Genomic DNA, 23,107 nt, shown 5'->3' on the forward strand with positions numbered 1-23,107 from the left:
AGGGCCTCTGGCACTTTAACTTCCCTTTACCTTCCAGTATGAACCAGTCTTAGGGGAACTGTGAATTGGACCTAAGCTGTTTGTAAGCTGTGAAGTAAGCAAACATTAGAAGCAAAAATCTGCAGGAGACAGATTTACTGAAGAGTGTAGAAAAATGGAAATTTTTTGCAAAACGCTGCTGGCTGTGCTGAGTTAAAGACCCTTGGGCTGGCAGGAGGACTGACAACCAGATTTTATGGTTACCTGGAAGCAATCCTATTGCCAGGCTAAATATCTTAGGAGGAGCAGCTAGAAATGTTATCTGGGAAAAGATCGGAAAGTTTCCCAAAGTAATGTGAGAAAAGGTAGATGATATGAAAGGCAGACCTTTAAACTTCCATTTAAAGCTAATATGAAAGGTGCTGAACGACCAGGTCTGGCAGTAGCTGTGTGCTTGCAGTAGTGAAGCATGAAAAACAATGCTGTTGCAGCTCCTGACCCCTAGAGCAGACTTAACTGTGAATTTGGGGTGTGAGATGGCTGCATTCAGGGTGCCTTCTCGTCACTGAGGCTGAATCTCAAACATCTGCCAGTTACAATAGTATTTCTTGTAATGTGGACACTTACCCATTAGAGTGGGCTCATACATTTGCATCAGTAATAAATCTTGACATGTCAGTGTGTCTTGTCGCTGCTGGCCTGAGGCCTGCTTGGACTCCTGACTTAGAGATAAATGATCAAAATCATCATGCACGTCGTTGCAAGTGTGACTTTAAACAGGACTAGAAGAAATAGTGTGATATAGAAATGAGGTAAGATTTTAGTTACCCAATTAACTTCTGCAGCAGCAACAAAGATTTTTTCCCAAAATAAAAAGGTGTTATTTTTAACGGGTAACATCTTTATTTTCTTCTTTGTTCCCAAATACAGCAGTTGTGTTGTACTTCAGGAGTGAAACTTTCATAACTCACATCCCCAGATATATAAATATCCCTGGGTTTAAGAGATTCCTCTTTTAAAAGGCAGTGAAAGTGACCCAGAATGGTGAAATTCACCTTCACATTAATATTGACCACGCCACTGGTCATAGTTTTTTGACTTTTAATTTTGGGCAGAACCTAGGCTTCCTGCTTTCCAAGAACAGTGTCTAAACCTGGAAGTCTACTTTCCCTGGAAACAAAGGATTTGCTTCCTTTGTTTATTTACACTTTTTCTGAAGAAACATGACCACTTATGCAATGTTTGCTAATCATATTTCAAAGAAAAATATAGGTGTTAATTTTGTATAGAAACTATTCATTTTTCACAACGAGTTTTACCATAGGTATTATTTTAAAATGTTGACTTTTATTTTTATGAAGCGAAAATGTTCTTGGGGCATATAAGTACTGTATTATTTTCAGTAACTGGAGGACTCCCAATCTAAACAGAAGATTAGCCAAAGACTTTTGGGATAAAAACCCCCAAGAACTCTATGGAATTATTCAAAACCAACATTTTTAGGCAGTATTTTTGTGAACATAATTTTCTTTTGTTGAATAGAAACATGAGGGAATTAGGAGATTGTAAATAAAGGCAAATGCAGATTTTTAGTATGAGCAAATGAACAAATGTTTGTAAACATGCTTGTTTCTTTCCACATTAACCCATCTGTAACGGACATGTATATATTTTTAGATATCAAATTTTTAGAAAACAAATGTTAATTTAGGGTTGCACTGAATTCTGGGAGCTCTTAAAACATGCTGTACTCTGCTTTATTTCTTTTCCACACAGATACCACAACTGTGTAAACAGCATTAGCCAAGCTGAATCTCCCATTCTTTTCTTAACCTGTAAAATATCTTTTTATAATAATGATTTGCAGAAGGGCTGTATTCCATTTGTTTCATTGAATATCACACCAAAAACCATTCAGTTACTAGTAGAAGGCGGTGTAATTCATTTCTGAATGACTTGCTATTTGAGGACTCCATTTCAATAGGTCCTCAAGTACAAGCATGTTTGGGGTTGTTGGGGTTTTTTTATTTCTTGTCTAACTTAAAGTTATTGTAGTACCTTAGAAGCCAAATAAGTTACATTCTCTATTTTGAAGTTCAAATTTAAATATACAAATATAGTAAATAGGTTGTCAGTAAGAGTAATTAAAATGTGTGATATGAAATGCTGATTGTTCATGTAAGTGAAGGTTATTGAGGCCCTTTGGATTCAGGCCACAAAGCTGAATGCTAATACATTCCTTTCCTCTCAATGTAACTTTAAGTATCTATTTGAACTGATGCTTACAGATAAATAAATGATAGATTTCATGGTAAATCTTTCTTCAAAGAGAAAAGTGCACTAGTGCTTATAGATATTCACTCCTTTATGCTTTATCACCACCACTGTGGGTTTTCCTGTTGCAGTTTAACAGGTGGCAAATAGACAGTAAATACAATTTCCATGATGGTGCATGAACAAAACAATGCACACTGATGCAGAGGTATTAAGCACTAACAGAACCCAAACCACAAGTCGTTCCTTTCCTGAGGAGAATGTAATCTTAAGTCTAGGGAAAGCTAATACTAATTTACTCTTTTGGCTTTTGCAAATGTGCATAAAAAGTGGGATGATTTCTCTGTAAATTCATTCACATAGGTGAATGATTACGAAATCTCAGGGTGAATTATTGTTCTCATTCTGAGAATGTGTTTACGGAAAAGCGCCTGACTGTGTTCAGTGTTTGTTATTCTTAAGTATTTGGGATTTTTTTTGTTAGTTAAACTGTGGGTATGAGTCTGAAACTTTATGAACCTGACATCTTCCAGTGTCCTGCCCAGTGCCAGAACAGACCTGTCATGGAGTGCCAAGGAGTCTCTGTGTAGTAAGCTCTGCATAGTATGTGTTGGACAAATGTAAGCAAGCAACTGAGCGTTCTAGATTTGCCCAAGCTAGTATACCCTACAAGAACGACAAATACTATACCTTTTTAGTAGAGTAATCATTTGCTCTCTCAATCCTTACCCTCTCTACAGATTTTAATATTCATGTAGTATATTGCTGGTCATTTTAGAACAGACCTACATGAAGGGGAGCACTTTTTCATGCTATCTATTTTTGTAACATGTAAAATGAACTCTCAGTCAGCCTCTGGGCACACACTCAGAAGTTTAAGTGCTTTACTATTTGCTGATCAACTGGCAAGAATGACCTTGAAATCAGAAACTGCTCCTTACTGCACTCTGGGGCAGCATCTGAGCAGTTCAGGGGCAGCCCAGCAAAGACCAACAAACCTGTGAGCAGTAGCTCCTTGCCAGACTTAGAGGCCATGGACAACCTGAAAATAATGGGGTACCTGGCACTGTCTGCTGATCATGGATGAACAAACATGCTCAAGAAAAGATAGCGTCCATCGCTGAGAAGAGGCAATAGAAAACACAGTACATATCTTCAACCTTACATTCCCAGTGCTAAGAGTAATCAAGGAAATGTAGATGTTAGTGTTACTTTTCAGCAGTACTTGTCAATACAGAGCAAAGCCATTCCCAAAAACGGAAGAATAGAAACAGTGACAGACTGTGCCATGATGACTTTCAAGGGCTTTTAACAGCTGAACATTTAGTTGATATCTCCAACTGCTTAAGAAAAAAATGTTGTGATAAACAGTCATCACTGACAGGGAAGAGGTCTGTCTACTTGGAAAGGTTTTCAGAAATCAGCAATATTCTCCCCAGAATTCACCTCTATTGCATTTGGTTTGGGATTTTTTTACCCCCCAAAAAGATAGACAGATCTGAGGGCAATGTCAGGTCTTGTGCCTGGCAAGCAGTGCCATTCCGGTGGATTTCTGCAAGGTACAACAAAGAAGAGTATGCAGGGAACACAGACAAGTTGTGGGGTTTTTGGATTCCTTTCTGTCTCTTCCCTAGTACTCTTTCCCTTCCAGTTTGGATCCCCATTTCACATTTCTCCATCAGCCACCGGCATTGGATATTTCACAGAAGGTCCTGTTCCTTGAATTGTCTGGGAGGAAAATTCTGCTCACTCTCTGCCTACTGCATTTCTCACCCAGAAAATTCAAAATGCATTTGGAAAGTGTCTGTGAAAGGGTTTAACCACCCTGCTAAACCCTTGAGTGCTGCTTTTAAAGACTATCCATTATGTGGAGGAGGCTTCTGACAATGGCCTGGGAACATGAGACCTGAGCCTGCTTTAGCAGCTGGCTCTCCTTCCTGGCACAGCGGCAGGCTGTCATGGCACTGCCGGCTGAGCGCGGCTCACAGCCACCTCATCCCGCCGTGGCAGGGGCACTCAGGAGTCCGCTGAAAAAAAGCAGGGTTTCGCTGGAAAATGCTGATTAATCGAAACTCGGCTCTTTCCCGGGAAAACATGTCATCTGACAAACTTCCAAAGAAACCGAGGAAAGTTTGCACTGGAAGTATCCTTCTTTTCTGTCAATGTGCCTAATACCTGATAGCTGACCAAAACTCCTAAGACTTGCTTCTTCAAGGTCTAGGGCTCCATCGGTCCATCTTGTTGGCTGCTGGCCAGCCAACAACCTGGATGGTTGTGCTCCTGGGCTCAATTTCATTAATTTTGTGATAGTATAAACATTTCTTTTAAAAATCAGACTTCAGCCAGGGGAAATGTCAAAAATTTTGACTTTTCAACCTGAAATAAAAGAATTTCCAGCAGAAAAGGAATTCTAGTTTATGTTTGTCTTCACTTAGCAGGGAGCTAACCTTTCCATACTTCTTAATCTCAATCAAAGATTCACAAATCCTGTGATACCATTGTCTCACTTCTGTTTTCCCTTGAGGCTAATGGTTAAGTGGGTTAGTCAAAACTAGCTGTATGTACTAGAGACATGTGTACCTCTCAAATTCTACCTAAATTCTCAAAAATGGTCTCCAATTAAAATGTGGGCTCTGGTAACACTACTGTTACTGTTCTTACCTTAGTATTGACTACTAAATTCCTTTATCCCACAGGAAAATATCTTTCTTGTGAGTTTCATTTAACTTGTGCTAATATAAAGGTAATTTCCCTACTGGAAGCATCAGGGCAATTTACATTAATACTAAGGGGAAGTACTCATCTTTGTTCTCTGACTTTCTTCATTTTTCTACTTATCTTTATGGGATGCATCATTCAGATAAGCATTTTTAACAACTAGATTCTTTGGAGAAATATGTTTTGGCATATCCCAAATATTAACATGGATCTGGTAGTGGTCTTTAAGCCTGAAAGAAAGCTCAGAAAGCAAGAGGTTAAAAAATGTTTAGGAAGTGATATATGAACCAATGAAGCTTGGAAGCCACTGAAGTGACGTTTGTTGATATTTGACATTAGAAATACCAGCTACCACATGGAATATGTGATTTAACTGTTTGTTGGCTATTCCTATGTTAGAGGAGTCCCCACCTTCCTCCAATGCCTGTGATGCTGCACAACTTTTCAGATCCTTTCTTTTCCTCCCAGCACTCCCAGCTATAACTATGCACCAAACATGGACAAGCACTGGATCATGCAGTACACGGGGCCCATGCTGCCCATCCACATGGAGTTTACAAATGTCTTGCAGCGCAAAAGACTTCAGACCCTGATGTCAGTTGACGACTCTATGGAAAGAGTGAGTTCAAGAAACTACTGTGAATACAATCTTATTAGTTGGTAACAAAATTAAATTAATACTTTCTTTACCTTCACCAACCACAGCCTGGGGAAAACCCTTGGGCTACAAAGAGTTACTCCACATATCCCCAGTAGAAATGAATTCTGGTTCTCTGCAACAGTGCCAAGCTCCTCGCTTTCTTCTTTTAATTGCTGCTTGAATAAGCTGATGATTTTTTTTTAAAGGGAAAAGTCACTGGGCCTAATATAAAGCCCGGTATTAACAGAAGATGCATCACCTGCATGTACACATGGATGGACACAGGTGCGCACATGACAACTTCTATTCATTTCACACACTCCCTTCACAGTTCATCCTTCAGCTGAAATCTGGGAATTGGCAAATCACAGCAACTCAGGTGTCACTCTGCTGGTGTTTGCAGAAGTTAGGCAATGCAGTGTACAGCTAATTATAGGTAACGTGATACATGAACTATTAGGTGTACTTTGCATGACTTTTTGTTAAAAAATCAAGCACCATGACCAAAGATCTTCCCCCAGAGAGATTTCTTTAAACTTTAATAAAAATTTACAGCCTTTTCCCAAGCCCACAACTGTAAGGAATGAGAAAGTTGTAGACTAACACAGTAAATCAAATCTGAGTACCATTTGCTATAAAGCTGTAGCAGGCTTTTTTCCCAAGCTGTGTTTGAGTATACAATGACTTTTGGACATATTAATGCAACTACATTAGTAGTAACATATTTTGCTGTTTAATTTTCTGGACCTGTTTAATTTTCTCCTCTGTCAAATATGAAATTTAACTTGTAAGTTGAATTTTTTAGCAGCACAATAAAGACAAGATGTAAAAATGTCCATCCCCAGAATGTCTGTTTCAACAACCTCACTGATGTCGTGTTTGGTTCTGTGAACTTAAGGGAGTAAAATGGTATTTATACATGATTATGCACAAAACACGTTTTGCTACATTTAATTCAGTTTTTCCTGTGCTGTGTTGCAGTTATACCAAATGCTTGCAGAGATGGGAGAACTGGAGAATACCTACATTATTTACACTGCTGACCATGGTTACCATATCGGGCAGTTTGGACTGGTCAAGGGGAAGTCAATGCCATATGACTTTGATATTCGAGTTCCTTTCTTTATTCGTGGTCCAAGTGTAGAGCCGGGATCAGTGTACGTTCTCTTACGTCTCTAGCACAGCTGTTGAACCTAATGTAAAATGTTTCTAAGAGCATGTAATTATCCCTCTGTCTAGTTTCATTTCATAAAGGATGCCCTATTATTGCAGAGCAATGAGTCTTATAAAGAGGCACTTCTTTCATTTTGCATATTATTAATAAGTTGTAATGGAGATGAGACAATTGTATAATGCACAGTCCTGTACAGTTAGGCTTTGGACTTTGCTTTTGAAAAGCAGGTGCTCACCTTTACTGCTCACCTTCTGGTTTAGCAGAATGGATGGCGTCATGCCCTCACTGTCAAGGAGGTAAGAGTAGTGTGGCTACTGCGCCTCCTTGTTTTATTGTGCTTAGCTTTTTCTTTGTGATGACAGCCTGCAGTACTGGCCTGTCGTTCTGAGTTGTAGACTTCAAAGGGGATTTTCTAAACTTAGCACTTCTGTAGAGCTTTACATCTTCAAAGCCCTGATAAACATTAATTACCATTCTATTTTCAAGAAAATGTGAAGAGTTACATATCGAACACATGACAACCATGACCTTTTCTGTTTATTTGCAGGGTGCCTCAGATAGTTCTGAATATTGATCTCGCTCCAACAATTCTGGATATAGCAGGACTTGACACGCCTCCAGATATGGATGGCAAATCTGTCCTAAAGCTTCTGGACTTGGAGAGACCAGGAAACAGGTGGGTCCCAGCATTTTTTTTTAGCCAATTCAGAAGCAAACACCTGAGTAAATCAACAACTGAATGGAAAAAGAGATTCTGTGAAAATGAGCTGTGTCATGCCAAGGACCACAGCTTTCACATTTGAAGAGTCTCTTAAATAGCACATCTATAAAGTTGCAGGTATATATAAGTGGAGAGGTGTTTTTTGAAAAATAAATTGTTAACACTAGCAGTGCTATACATAGGTGCCAGCAGTAAATATTATTATTTGCTTTCAGGTTTCGAACAAACAAGAAGACCAAAATTTGGCGTGACACATTTCTCGTGGAAAGAGGGTAATTATTAGGGGTGAGAGAGTTTGGGGAGAGCCTGTCTGCTGGGAACACTCTCTTGTACATGCTTTCCTTTCTGCTCCCTCCTCTTCCTTTTTATAGTCAGCGAAGTAGTAAATTTTGCAAGCAAACTTACAGGCCTGACTTGTTTCCTGGTTTCCCACCACTGGCTTTGCAAGCTGCTGTGCCCCCAAATCCCTACCTCTGAAGAAATTTGAAAGCATGCTTTTCTGGTGACTCTCCTAGCCTGTACCTCCTTTTTCTCTAACATTGTACTTGTGCACACTTCTGTCATCATCTGACTCATTTTCTTACCAAATCTCTGCTTCAAATCCAGCTATGCAGAATCCTCTTATCAAGTGATTTTGTATTTTCCATCACATATTGGAAGCATTCTTCATTTTTGTTCTAAGAAAAAAGAAAAGGCTTGTGTGTAAATGAGATTTATGACTACAACTGCTCTTCTTTTCGCTGATAATTCTCTACACCCTCTCACCTTGCCAATTACTGCTGTGAAAATTTTCTCTGGGTAAAAATTTTACAGCAATTTCCTCGTGGCACTTTATGGCTTTACAGATTATGGAAATCCTGTGTGATGTAGTGCAAAACAGTGCATATAAGTCACACTGTAATATATAAGGTATAGCTGAACGAGTATGGAAGCCCTGTAGTGTCTTCAGCTGGGCTTTTCAGCCAGGCGAGTATGCTTCAGTGTGTTTTGCTTTGTGAAAGAACATACATTTATGTATGAATGGTGCTGAACTGTATCCGTTAGACATGTTTCAGCAGCCCTTATTTCTCTTTGGGTAATTTCCAGCAAATCACCTGAGTCTTTTATTCACTACATGACCTACACTGAAGGTCAGTAATAGACACGTGGGAATTTTTTTTCCCTGAGAAGACATTAAGTCTTCAAGTAGCTTTGCTTTTCTAGTTGAATTCCTCATCTCCAGATTTTAGAAGAATGTGTCTGAAATATTCAATTTTTTTTTTTAAGCAAATTTCTACGCAAGAAAGAGGAACCAAACAAAAACACTCAGCAGTCTAATCAACTACCAAAATATGAGAGAGTAAAAGAATTATGCCAACAAGCAAGGTACCAGACAGCCTGTGAACAACCAGGACAGGTAAGCCACAAACAACTGCAGTCTTCTATGTGCCACAGGGAAATGACTATTTTTCACTGTGGGTCAAAAGAATTTGAAGAATATGACATTTAGAATAGACCATTACTCTGAATATCTCCAGAGCAAAGAAATACAGAAGCAAATTGCTCTAAGCAACGGTCCTGTTTAAGGTGTTGGAGGGCTGGTCCTTAGTTTGCTGTCTCAGTACAGGGCTTATGGTAAAATTCTCATGCTTAAATGTAACATTAGATGACTACTTTTTCTTTAATTCAGTGTATTGCTAAATATGCAAGATAATTGAATGATAATTATGAATAAGGGAGAGGTCTTTTTGGACAGTGAAAGCTTGCACTCACTGGGCTAATTCAGAATTACTGAAGCAACCTGGTTAGTCCTCCATGATTTAATTTGCTGGGATGAACAACTGGACAACACACTTGGTAATCATCAAGCTTTATTATTTACTGAAACACCTTCAATAGAAGGGTTCCCTTGCTCAGAAATGCTTGCTCTTTAAGGTCACTGTAAGGATTCAGTGATATCCATACCCAAGCGTTACTTTTTCTTCTCGTAGCCTTAATGATTTCAGTATAATGCCTGACTCTCATAGAAAGGTCTAATTGCCTGCTCATAAAACCAGAAGTTACTGCACCCCTGACTAGTATGCTTACACCTGCAGCTCTGTAGTGCGTATACAGGGAGGGAGCTAAATTAAGAAAAAGTGAGTCTGACTTCAAATTCTTTTCAATCCGTTCTGAATCAATGCTATACCTACAGTAACATATTTACCGGGGAGATGTGGAAGGGAGCTGAATGCCTTCCCCCCAACACCACCTCCAACCAGGCACATGCTGGGGGCCCCAGACAGCGGCTCACACCCTCCCTGCCGTCCTGCCCCTCAGCCCCCATCCACACACACCTCCCTGGAGGAGTGTGAGGCGATTTCTCCCAGGCAGGCGCTTGCGCCTTTCCCTCAGATGTTTGCTCAGACCACCGCAGCCAGCCGTAGGCCTGGCTCTGAAATATCGGTAAACTGTTTTGAACGGGGGCATAAAGCCTTCACTGTGCTCCGCTTCCATCTGCAGCCACCCATGGTGCTTCGCCCAGGGCAGGTAGAGCTCTGCACAGCAAACTGGAGGGCACTGGGGAGAGCTCGCTCACTTACAGAAATGCTCCATCCCTACCTTTCCCCTTCTCGTTCATTAGAGTGTAGCGTTATAGTAAATCTTGGTTAATCCCAGATTGGACCGGAGTATGTTTTGGCTGGCACATCCTTGGTCAGGTCCTCTGCCACAGCTCTCACCTCACACATGCTCCTTAAACACGGCCACTTTTGAAGGGATATACACAATATCGCAGTCTCACCCAAGGGCAAAGTTTTCAGGAGTTCAAACACTGCCATTGTAAACAGAGATTAAACTTGAAAAACTGAACATTTTTATAAAAACTAAAGGAGATCAATGGAGTCATTTAGACTGTTAGACGCTAAAATGTTTAGTTTTAAAATACCAAAATATTTTCTTTGCAATTATTTCTTATATTTATTACCTCTTATGCCAAAATCCAGGTTTGGGATAACTTTACTTTTCCACATGTGAATAGAAAAGGTTAAGTGTCCTGACCAGATATCACACCTGAAGCCGTAGGAAACACGGCTCACAGCCCTGTTCCCAGCCCACTATGGTAAACTTGTCTTTCCATCCCATACTGGTGAATCCCATTTGATCAAAGGGTGGAGGGAGAAGGCCTTGAGCCAGCAAGGAGCTTACGAGAGCAGTGGTGTTTGATAGAGGCTCTCCCACCTACAAACTCATATCACGGTCCTTTAAATGCAGAAGATATGTTGGCTCCACAGAGCCCAGCAGCCAACCCTCACGGCTGAACGAAGGACAGGGCTGAACTGACCTTTTTAAGACCAATTTTCAGACCTAGCCATTGGTGTACATAAATTATTTTCTTAAAGAAAGAGACCAAAGTCGTCCCTGATACTTCGAACATCCTGAAGGCTTCCTGCAGGGATGCCAAAGTTAAACATGCCTACAGAAGCCCCCCATCAGACAGAGCATCGCGAGGGGTGGTAACGCATCCTCTGGGGTCATTCAGCCCATGGTGCAGGGACCCACTTCTCCTGCCCCGTTCGATCCCACGCCAACCGTGAGAAGCAAGGGCAGTTTGTCTCTTAGGGACGGACTACATGTGGTGCTCACAGGGAAGTCAACATGGAATAGCAAGGGTGTGAACTTAAAGAGCGACACTGGAATAATATGAACTTAGTGAGGCATTGCAGTGTGAAATAAGTGTCTGCAGGATTTTTTCCATGTAGAAAAGTTCGTAAAGAAAATTAAAGTTAATAGGCCAAATAATTTTACTTTAGCCCAGATGGTTTCCAATGTGCAATATAAGGCATCATAGTTTAATATGAGGTTCCTCCAGCAGATTTCCCCTCGTCATTTTACACCTCTTGGAAAATAGAAAGAGGAAATATTGTTATGTGGGTCTTAACTTTGTCTTATCTTTTGAGATTAGTATCTTTAATTTCAATTATGCAGGTGCATTTATAGGAAAAAATCTTCATTTTCATTACGATGGTTTATAATACTTCCTACATTTACTCTAATCAGTTGCAGTTAACGTCACTTAAATTAAAATTGCTTTCACAGAATGAGTGATTGCTGACAGATTTTTAAATAATGAAATTACTGCTCTGTGGGAAGTTGCTGCTAAATGTCTGGAACTCAGAATATTTTGGGGGGAATTCATACACTAATGTACTGTCCAGTACATTTAGAGCTTGTTCTTCATTTTAATTTACTTTAGTCAGTGCCTAGTTCATTTGAAATGGAGAACACAACTGGAGGTTGAAAAAGAAGAAAATTTGGTTTTCCTGTATTAAAATGGGGTGTGATCCTGAGAGCTGCTAGTTCCAAAATCTCCAAGGATGTAGTACTCAGGAAAATAATTGCTTCAGCTTACTTTCTATTTAATACATAACCTCTAAATAAAATAAAAAAATTTAAAAAAGGAAAAAAAAAAGAACCTGGCATAGTAAAGACACTTTTTTTAATTAAAATTAATCAAACTTTCAATTTTTTCTACATGTCCAATGTCTATCCAAAAGTAGGTAAACTTAAAAAATGGGAGAAAAAGAAAATTTTAAACCTCTGTGTAATTGCTATAATTATTCCATAATTTTTAAAGTTCTAAATGGCTGTGTGCCAAAAAGAGATGGGAACTTTAGATTATAGATTACATTTAGCTGCAAATCAGCAAGGCTTTGGGTTACCAAAACCAAAAAAAGTTTTGTTTCCTTAAGAAAAACCTAGTTATAAAATGCATATGCAAAACTGAGTTAAGCTACTTTCACCATGATTGTTTTTAATTTAAATTTTTTAGCAATATTGAGAGATTGCCTTGCTTTTATTGTAGATTTTTATTGTAGAGCACCATCCCCTTGGTATTTTTTCATAATCCCCATTATGGGAGGACAGTTTCCAAAAGTTCACTCACCTCCTTGAGAACATACCAGAAATGAGATGTGCTCAACTGCATGGATATGTTCACTTTTGAGTTATGTGCAGCCGGTCATTAAGTTGGGCCAGCAGTCAGCCCTTGTGGAGGAGAGGACCGCGCCTGCTGAGCTGCATTAGCAAGAGCACAGCTAACAACAGGTCATGGGAAGTGAGCACTCGCCTCTCCTTGGTGCTCGCGGGCTGCAGCTGGAGTGCTGCATTCGGGTTGGGACCCCCATTAGCAGAGGGACTTCGGTAAGCTGGAGTAAGTCCAGCGGAGGACCCCAGAGATGGTGAGGAAGTACTGAGGAGAGGCAGAGGTTTGTTTAGCCAGAACAGAAGGCAAAGGGGGAATCTAATTGCTTCCTTTAACTAACTAATGGCTAATTAGAGAGAAGACAGACCCAGGCACTTCTCGGAGGTGTGCAGCGAAACAGCTATCAGCAACGGACAAGTTGCAGCAAGGGAAAGTCTGACTAGGTGTGTGGAGAAAAACATTACCGTAAGAGTGATTAAGCACCGGAGCCCAAAGAGGCTGTGGAAGGTCCATCCAGGGATGCTTTCAAAATGTAATAATGTTGTTCCTACTTTGAGGAGGATGTTGGACTAAATGACCTCCAGATGTTCCTTCCAGCAATTGCACATGCTCTTAGTTTTTTGCTTGCTTAATACCTGGACTCGAGGATTTCTTGTTTTCTTCTTCCTCCTCAGCTTTGTAACTTGGGAAGTGCAGTTAATTTTGCCCATCTTGCAAGTGAGTTGTGGGTCACCTGCCCATATCGTATTTGGATGCAGACTAGATTTCATCTCCCGCCCTGACCCAGCTCACCCTCAGCACAGCCGGTCCCATCACACCCAGGCCAGGTTCACTCCCCCTGCAAAGGGAGCAGCAGCGGGGTGGGTTCTCTGCTCAGTTTTGGAGCTTGGGCCAGGGTAGGAGTTTCCTTTGCAGTCCTCTTTCACATCACAGAGAGTGCTCAAGAAATTATGGTGGGAACGGGAGGTTTCCTTCATAGTTCATATGCCAGATTTGTCACCAGTTAATGTGGTGTAACCTACTGAGGTCACCTGATGGAGCCTGGTTGGTTTAGTAGTGACTGTTGATGGGTTTTAGCACTTAAATGGTTTGCAGGGGTTTTTTTATAATTCATTGATACATATTTCCCCTCCCAGCTTTACTGTAATAAGGTACACAGTATAGAAATATCTATTAATCTGCAATATTGCTACCCTTGCTGTTGTTTTGAAATGGGAAACAATTGGTGTGAACTTTTAATGGGAAACAATTGGTGTGAACTTTTAACTAAACTTTTAACTAAAACTTTGTTAATTTTCCAATAGAGCAGAAATAATAGCATGTGAACAAATGTTACTATGGATTAATACAACCTTATCATGACACAAATCTCCTCTCAGATTTCCACTGAAATAACCTGAGATGAGAATATATGTTAGTTCAGGAGGTTTAGAGGCAAGCTGCTCTTAAATCCTCTGGCAGGTTATTTTTGTTGAACTCACTCCATCTTCTCACCCATGAAATTCTTCTGGATACTTAGCAAATATCAAATGAAAGCACGTTAACTGTGTTTTCATTTATACTTTTTCTTTCTTTCTTCCCTTACCTAAAAGTGGAATTAATGAGTTGAGTTAATTCATAAGTATTTATTCTTTTTCTCTCCACCAGTCTGAGTCATAGGAGTTTTCCTGAGGCATAATTTTGACTTCTGGGACTTAACACTGTTTCCCAGATAGCAGTTTCGAGGTCTTGTGACTGATAGGCTGGGTGTCTCCAGTGTACTGTTCAATCCATTATTTATAATCAGTATCAAATCCATAGCCAAGCATGCATTTTTATCCTCTTACAAATATTACACAAACCACAACCTTATTTTAAAATTTTCCCAACAGGAGGGAAAAAAAGCCACCCTCCCAAAATGAGGACTGTGAAGCTTTGTGTTTAAAATTTCAGCTCTTAGGTTGGATGACTCAGCAACCGAACCCAGACACAGGTCTGTTTATTTTATGGGCATACCTCTCCTACCATCTGCTCGGCACTACCTGCCAGTTTGTGAACAGCAAAGATCTGAAACTTGTAAAGATCTGTGGTCTGCTGCCAGCTTGAATGAGGCTGACGGCGGGCAGAACGGAAAACTGCGTCGTGCTGCCCGTGTTTGTATGACATGCATACCCATGAACTCAAACCGAGCTAGACAGGTATAATGCTGTAGCTGCTAACCTCCTTGTGCTCTTTTTTCATGCACCTCAGCGTTAGAGATGCAGAATATTGTGTTTCCTCCTGAGGAAGCATATCCCAAAACAGCCCTAAAGAATGTTCTGTTTTGAGAATACACCTGAAGACTGTACGGTGAGATTTTAGTTAGATTAGGTCTCAATGTATTTTTACAGTGATTTAAGGCTTTACAGGTAGTCACTGGAGACATGTTGCAGAATCCAAGCATCAGCTCTGCGGTAAATGTGCAAGATTCTTCTGGCTCTGATCCAAAGAGCATGTTCTGTAGTCTGTACATACCTCTCAGTTCTCACGTATCCTTTGCCATTTAAAAATCTAGCGTAAGAATTTAATTTTATTGTTCATAGTCATACTTACCACACTATCATATCAGCATTCAGTTGAAAGCATGTCTATTTGTAATGCTAAAAGAATACTTGCCATCAATCAGCTTACAGATAATATTGTAAAGGAAATTAGAATGGGGCTTATTAGGTGTAGTCTGGTTTGGCTCAAGTATCTATGTTCTCATAAAGTAAATATCACAGACCATACATTTGTAAAGGTCAGCTTTATGACCAGCTGCGGAGTATGAATAAAAACACATAAGCTGGTAAGAGCTGGCCAGAAGTGTCAGATGGCTGGCCAGCCCCTGACAGCCAGCCCCCAAGCACCCACTAAAACACAACTAAAATTATGATACGGCATATAAACATCACTCATGGATCCTCCCAGTTTCCGAACAACCTCCCGATGGTTGCAGGAGTCGAAAGGCACTGGTGATCAACCTGTTTTACCAGAACATCACTTCAAAGCTGGCTCTTCTTTGCCATCTGCTCATTGATACTACATTTTCTTAGTCATAATTCAGCAGAGCATCTATACACAGGCTTAACTGGAAGCATATGTGTTTGGGACCAGTCATGTGCTTAAAACTAAGTACATACTTCAGTGCTTTCGTGAACACTTTCAGTGCTCTTGCAGCTATTGCTCACGTTAGACCCTGCAGAGTCATCCCTCATAGTTGACAGAAACATGCCTGCAACTTAGTTGCTCAAGAATTCATAGGAATTGCCAGAAATTATGATATCCCTTGTTAAAATACCAGTCTGAGTTAAAACCAACTATGAAGGTAAATTACTTTATATCTAAAAATAATCCTTCAAAGCATGGTATTTCATATTTCAGCCTAAATATTTTACACTTCAGCCTAAATATTTAAGTTTCCTATTAAACAGAGGGCAGCTCTTTCCAGATTTGACAATTCTTCAAATTTAAGCAATTCTTAATCTGAAGTACCAGCTCTATACCAGATAAAATCCAGAGATATTCCAGCCTGGAAAGATCACTGGTTTCACCTCTTTCAATGCACAACTCTGTTCAGCATTTTTACCACCATCTTATCAGTGTTCTCTAACAGAAAGACTTTTTGGTAGAATGGCACCTTAAAAAGCAATTTTATGTACCAAAAATGTTTAGACAGAAAACACAGATTATGCAAGAATCATTTTTAGCACTTTCTATAGTAGTCCTTTGAGCTTCTCTTTTCGCAGAGTTTCCATTTTAAAGTATCCAGTGAAATATAGTATAAACTAAGTCCTCTGCAGATAAAATGTATATGACCCAATAGTAACAGATTATTATTGGTATTGCTATTTATAACTGAAAGACTAAATATATCCTTTCCATTGGCTCCTATTTGTTTGCACCTGAGAGTGGATGTTTATTGGACAATAACAGAAGTCTGTTGATGTTGAGCTGTAACTACAGACAAGCTAATAGGTTTGGTAGAGAATGCTATGCAAGTGAAATATTTGATGTCTTGACCTAAGTGCCTACACTTCTAGAGCTGGCAATGCAGTCTATGCATTTTTTTATAAACTAGAGAACTGCTATAACTGTGACACTGAAAATCAATCTTGTCTATACATCAAGAATGCAAAATTGTGTGGTCTGTAAACTTCCTAGGCTGTTTTCTCTTTCTTCCATTTCTTAAATGCTGTGAAGTAGCTCAAAATTGGCAATTTTCATATAATTATTTCTGTTATACAGTGATTAATTTCGTCATTCTTTTTTTCCTCCAGTTGTGTCCCTGTGCATTTAGCTGAATGTATTTCTGAAGTCTGTCATACATTTCCCCCTATATTACATCAGTTCTTATAGGACAAATTGCTTCCCTATCTGTTGAACCACTGACCATTGCACTTTTCAGGAACATTTTGTCAGGGGGTAAGGCTGTATATAAATAACCATCTTTGAATATATTCATGTCAGTAGACTCTGGAGCTGTGCATAATTCAATAGAAGGTGGTCCAGTTATGAGGGAGTGGTGCAAAAATTGGGATCTGCCCTTACGGGCAGTGTCAACTCAGTTCTAAAATGAAGGAGGAGATTTTTGTTCCACAAAAATGTAGCAATTCCAAATTCCGTGAGCAAACCTGGCACACCATCCCTGTTAAACAGCTGCACTTGCGTGCAGTGTTCAAATAGTGCTGAGATGTAACAACACAGATTAATATTTCCAGGAGCATTTAGGAGCCTCAGTCAGGACCGGGGTTCATGACTGCTCTGCGGGAATGTGTAGAGGACATGGCCTTAGCCCATAAACATTTCTAAGTATTCAAGTCCAGTTCAGCAGAAATAAACTGCTCCTGCTCTGTACTATTTACCATAGCCAACTAATTACAGGGCGCTTTTCAATATGCTGTGTGACATGGCCTCTTTGAATGGCACGGAGAAAGCACAAACAGGACTCAGTTCTTATTGTGGTAGCACAGCCCTAAACCAGACTCCCTTACCAATATTATCACATCAGGTCCCCTGACACTCACCCAGATCTGTCTACTGCTAATAGAGGAAAATGGTACACACATGCACAGCCCAGGATGGTATTTTCATCTGAACTGTTTTCAAATTTAGATCATACCTTTCAAAACAGGAAAAAAGGGAAATGAGTTCTTGAGGACATGTTTAAATTCATGAAGTCTTCCTTTTCATGCCTTACCTTAACATTCCCTAGGCTGAGCAATAATACTTAAAGTCAGTCATACATTACCAAAATGAAGAAGCACCTGTAAAAATATTGTCGCTGTGTTATATTCCGGTTGCATGGTTTTCATAGCTTTGTGATAAAGTCTGACAAGATATTTAACACTGAAGTGTCTACGGCAAATACTGGGTAATTACATTTCATAGAAACCCTTAGCTTGCTTACTGTTAAGACACTTTTCATGAATTGTTGAATTAATTTCCCCTCTATATAAGGGGGCATCAACTCTCTCAAAGCTGCCACAGTCTGTTAACTAAACAAAGTTTATCTGAAATCCTGTTTAAGTAGATATTTACAGTGCAGCACATCACAGTGATTCGTTCTTAATGTATATTTTTATGCCTTAATTATATTCAATAATGAAATAGACTTACTTAATTTTAAGGCTGTGGCACAAACTGATTAATACCAGGAAACTGAGACCCAAGGTAGTTATGAAGTCATTTGCTGTTGTCTTGCTCATGTAGCTCTAAGTCACAACTGGAGCCGTGCCAGTAGCAACACAAAGCAAAGCCACCAAGTACAAACAATACCCTTTTAACCAGCCCATTTGCTCCCCTTTGCCTTTGAAATGACTTTATAAGGGCAAACTTCTACCCCCAGAAGAAAATGCATCATGCTAATGACATCATCTGAGGAAAAGCTCCTGCTGCAGTCCTGTTGCAGTCCAGTGCTTGCCTCCCCACTGAGGAGCAGTCATGTGTACTTAGGTGTTTAAACTTCAGGTTTGGCAGAGGTTAAAGCAGCTTGAGCTTCTGAATGATAGGACAGGACAGGACAGGACAGGATAGAATAGAATAGAATAGAATAGAATAGAATAGAATAGCTCAGTCGGAAAGGACCTACAATGATCATTGATTCCAACTGCCTGACCACTTCAGGGCTGACCAGAATTTAAAGCGTGTTATTAAAGGTATCGTCCAAATGCCTCTTAAACACCGACAAGCTTGGGGCATTGCCCACCTCCTTAGGAAGCCTGTTCCACTGTTTGACCACCGTCTCGGTAAAGAAATGCTTCCTAATGTCAAGTCTGAAACTTCCCTGGTGCAGCTCTCAGCCATTCCCACGCATCCTATCACTGGATACCAGGGAGAAGAGATCTGCACCTCTTTTGGAAGCTGTAGAGAGCAATGAGGTTGCCCCTCAGCCTCCTTTTCTCAAACTAGACAATCCCAAACTCCTTAGCTGCTCCGCATAGGATGCTCAGTCCTTTTACACCTTTACCTCTCCCAAGCTGCCTCTGCAATTTGCTGCCAAGGGCAGGGAGGGCTCTGGGAAGAGCTGGCAGCCAGCACACGTGGAGCCTGCCAGGGCCCCCAGCACATGTGCAGAACAGACCCTGCTTGGTTCGGGGTGGCTGTAAACCAGCAAAGCCCCTCACAGCAGGATGGCCCACCAGCTTTCAGGTGGGATGTTTCAGGACTCCGTTGGTCTGGGCTTATTAAGGATCCTCTTCCATGTTTGCCTGAAGTTAAACTGAGGCAGAAGGAAAACTGGAGGTGTGGAGCTGAGGTGAGAGGGAAATAGTTGCTGGCGGGTAGATGATGAAATGAGATGCAAGAAGGAAAAGATGAGTCAATGACAGGGAAAAAGGCTGACACAGGTTAAGTTTCACAACATGACTGAAACGATATAACAGCTTGCTGCAGCCAAATGGCAGGGTCCTGCTTTTTCTCTACTATTAGTTTTGTTTTTTTAATTCTGAGTTAGTCCTCTTTTCTCCTACTGAGGAGACAATAAATCAGCTCAGGAGTCCTGAAGTCAGCATGCAGCCAGAAGCAAGGACTATCCTGTATTCCTATGGCAACAGTGAATTGTTAGATCAGCTTAGGTGTCTTGTGAAACATCATCATGAGAAGGAAGATAAACATGGGGAAAATAAGAAAACTTAGACAAATTAAAATTTAATGAAGACATATTTAGTTTGTGTATGTGCCAATGGGCTTTTTTTATTGATGGAGAAATGGGGACCCAGAAACCAAACCTAATAGTCCTGGACTTCAAAGAATGGTATGGTATTCACAGCAGGAAGGGAGTTAGAAAACAGGGGAGGGGAAGGGGCAGTGCATCAGTCAGAATCTTCTTTTATGTGCATTAATGCATTTTATAGATCTAAAGATGAGCAGAAGGACCATTATGACTTACTACATAATGCATGCTCAGTGCCCGATTATGCTGGCATGGGCAGGGATTCAGGAAAGTTAGTCTAAAAATTCCATCTTAGAACTCTGAAGCATCTTTTTAATGACACTTTTAAAAATAAAATTTAAAGAGAAAAAAAAAGAGAAACTGAATCACATTTAATCCCTGTTTTAAATAGAGAACTATTATTGGCTTGTACTAGACACAGAGAGTCTTGTTTCAATGTTAGTCATAATAGTGTTAAAAATGATCTAAATGGCTATTGAAGCCACTCCTGGAACCTCTTGCTATAATTAATGTTAGACAAAGAGAATACTTATTTTACATGAAAATGGTGCTTTTGAGACTCATTAAAAACTAATGCCATATGTTTATAAATGTAACGTGTACCCAATAAACACAGGAAATATAGTGGTGCAGTCAGTTCTTATCCTGTAACAATCTTCTCTTGCTGCAATCAGAAGAGTGCACATGCTATGGCAGAATAAAATCCTGCAAAGAGTTGTAGCTCTCGGACACCTTTACTTGTAGAAAGTCACCTTGTCACTTGTAGGTGTATGTTTACGCTGAAAGTCTGGGCAGGAGTGTAATTTCTCAGGCAGCCGTCAGACTTGTGCAAGTCCATGGCCTTTTACACGTGGTTTGCTGTCTGGGATCAGAGTCATGCCAATCCACAGACAAGTTCTCCAGCACGGGATCCATCTTTAGCTCAGCCCACATGTGAGGCCAGAGTGCTTTCACGGTGCTGCGGTTCAGAGCCACATCAGCTCACTCCTCAGGTTATCAGGTCAGCAAATCTACCTGAGGCTTAGTTTTCTTTCTTCATTCTTCAGTCAGCTTGACAAAACCCCCAAACAGTCCAAAGCAGCCATTAGTTAATGGAAGAGAGTTACTGAAATGTGTATGCTCTGATACTACTGTCCATTTCAAAAATTAAGTTCGGGACTCCATTAGAACCAGCATCTAACTGTCTTGCTATTATTAATGAGGCAAGAGAAAGCTACGCTATTCAGTCACGGGAACCAAAAAAGGACACATTATAGGGGAACTTAGCTGAAACTGCAACTAAAAGGTTCCAGTTATCAATAGCATTATTGAGTTTTGCTCTCTACACTACCCAGCCAAACTTAATTGCTTTGTATGCAAACTCTGGTCATTGTGGCTTAAGATGCACAATTGAACAAAACTCACTGGGTAATAGTCGTTTATAGTTGTATTAAAATTATAAATAAACATAGCTATTTCTAGTTCTCCCTATTGTTATTCAGACTACAACTGACCTCAAATCTTCACAGGCTTCTTAGCTTGTGTAGGGTGTTATGAGTGCCATATATGGCAAGCTTTGGGCATGGGCAAAGGAGCTCTGATCTGTCAGCACCTACCCATGGTTTTAAAAAAAAAAAAATTTAGCTTTTTTAAGACAGCTCAGTGTGGAAAGGAAATTAAAATCCTAGTTGCTTTTTAATTTGAAATGTGAAGACAGTGGGTTCCACTGAAAAATCCACCTGGAATCTTCCGTGTAGTTCAGTGATGTTGATAATCAAGTCAGACAGATACTGTGCAGACAAGCTGGAAAAAACTCTGTTCCCTCTCATTCTCCCACACTTGCTCTGATGTTCAGCTTGCGGACAATGCCTTTTGCAGGTACTCCTTCCAGACTGCACCTTTGTCTCCCAAGTCTGATACAAAACTCAATTTTGTATTTTTATATTTGTTTGTTTGTTTATTTGTTTACTGTTCCTAAGGTTCTTCCCCTCACTTGCCCCTGCTGGGTGTAGGGAGGCTGGCTGGGGGTATCGCACTTTCAGGCTTCTCCCTTCTCGTGTAAAATATAAAGACCCAGCAATGTTTGCAGATTGGAGTGGCATGGTTTGCAGGGACATGTCTTAGGGTGCAGGTCTTAACTCTGGCCACTGGTAAGGAAATAAATCACATGTTGTTAGTGGTTTATGTGTTTTTCTATAAGTCACATCCACGATTTGTCCTTCTCTTTCCAAGGAACCCTTGGACCAGTTCTTCTTCATCTATGGGGATTTTTTATTTTCCCCTGAATCATATTAGAAATTCCAAGTCACAGAACAAAGAAAAAAAGTTTATTTTTTCAAAGAAAAAAAAAGTGTTGGTGAAAACAGCCCTGACAGCTGTACTCTATGGCTCAGTAAATTAAGACTTTTTACTTGCCCCTTTCAGGGATGTGTTTAGTCTAGATACTCTTGATTTATATATCTTTTTTGGCTGGGTTGTATTTTTTTATGCAGATTTGCAGTGATTTCATTCAAGCTTGTGTTTGCCTAGCATGAGAGAGATGTTGAGAAGAATGTGAGTGAATTTAATCCCTAAAACATTTCTCTTCAAGGTTTGTTATTTAAGGGACCGCTCAATTTTTAAAGAAATTTGCCTGTCTTGTTTTGCAATCCACCTGAAAGTAGCGGGGGTTTGGAAGCCTGCTGGGAAATCTTCTTCGTTTCCCTCTCTCACAGAAGTGGCAGTGCACAGAGGATGCTTCTGGCAAACTTCGAATTCACAAGTGTAAGGTATCTAGCGACATACTTGCCATCAGAAAAAGGACCCGCAGCATACACTCCCGGGGATACAGCGGTAAAGACAAAGACTGCAACTGCGGAGACACTGATTACCGAAACAGCAGGCCCCAAAGAAAAAATCAAAGGCAGTTCCTGAGAAACCCTAATGCGCAAAGTAAGTGTTACCTGATCTCTTGGACTCTGAGGCAAAGAGCAGGGGGAAATGGCTAGCAGAGTGTTGGCTTATCAATATACTCTTGCTTTCACCTCGGTGTCTAATGAATACGTGCGTAATTGGCTTCAGGCTCTACATAATTGCCTCTGCAATAACAATAATAACAACAACAACAACATTTTTCCTTTGAATCACAGTGAGGAATAGTCTTTAGGCTGGGGGGGGTGGGGGGGTTGATTCTGGGGAGGGGAGGGGCGGGGGGGTGGTTCTGGTTTTGGTGGTGGTGGTTCTGGTTTTGGTGGTGGTGGTGGCGGTGGTGGTTCTGGTTTTGGTGGTGGTGGCGGTGGCGATGCTCTGGTGCCGCCTATCGCGCTGCTCAGCCGTGACAGCCCGGTGGCACCTGCGGATGAATCCGTGCCGCTGTTGGCCAAGACGGCCAGTGCGAGTGTTTTCTTGGGTCGTTAACACCGAATTCCCGGGCTGTTCGGTGATCTCCCAGAGGCGTTTTTTCCATGAGGCGCTGCAGTGCTGACTGCTCTCGGGCTGAAATACCGCTCGGCTGCAACTTCCCCCGAGTC

At 40.6% G+C, this 23,107-nt stretch overlaps 1 protein-coding gene across 8 annotated transcripts in view; it reads left to right on the forward strand.

Moving 5' to 3' along the window:
- Positions 1-23,107, forward strand: part of SULF1 (sulfatase 1) — a 124,863-nt gene that overhangs the window by 84,403 nt on the left and 17,353 nt on the right. For all 8 annotated transcript variants that reach the window (XM_069779494.1, XM_069779491.1, XM_069779495.1 and 5 more), the window contains 6 exons: positions 5,440-5,590; positions 6,593-6,768; positions 7,333-7,461; positions 7,722-7,778; positions 8,773-8,902; positions 22,313-22,529. In XM_069779494.1, the coding sequence (XP_069635595.1) occupies positions 5,440-5,590; positions 6,593-6,768; positions 7,333-7,461; positions 7,722-7,778; positions 8,773-8,902; positions 22,313-22,529 (860 nt within the window). The remainder of the gene's footprint in view (positions 1-5,439; positions 5,591-6,592; positions 6,769-7,332; positions 7,462-7,721; positions 7,779-8,772; positions 8,903-22,312; positions 22,530-23,107) is intronic.

This window comes from Haliaeetus albicilla, chromosome 3 (assembly GCF_947461875.1).
Source record: "Haliaeetus albicilla chromosome 3, bHalAlb1.1, whole genome shotgun sequence".
In the NCBI taxonomy this organism is placed as follows: Eukaryota; Metazoa; Chordata; class Aves; order Accipitriformes; family Accipitridae; genus Haliaeetus; species Haliaeetus albicilla.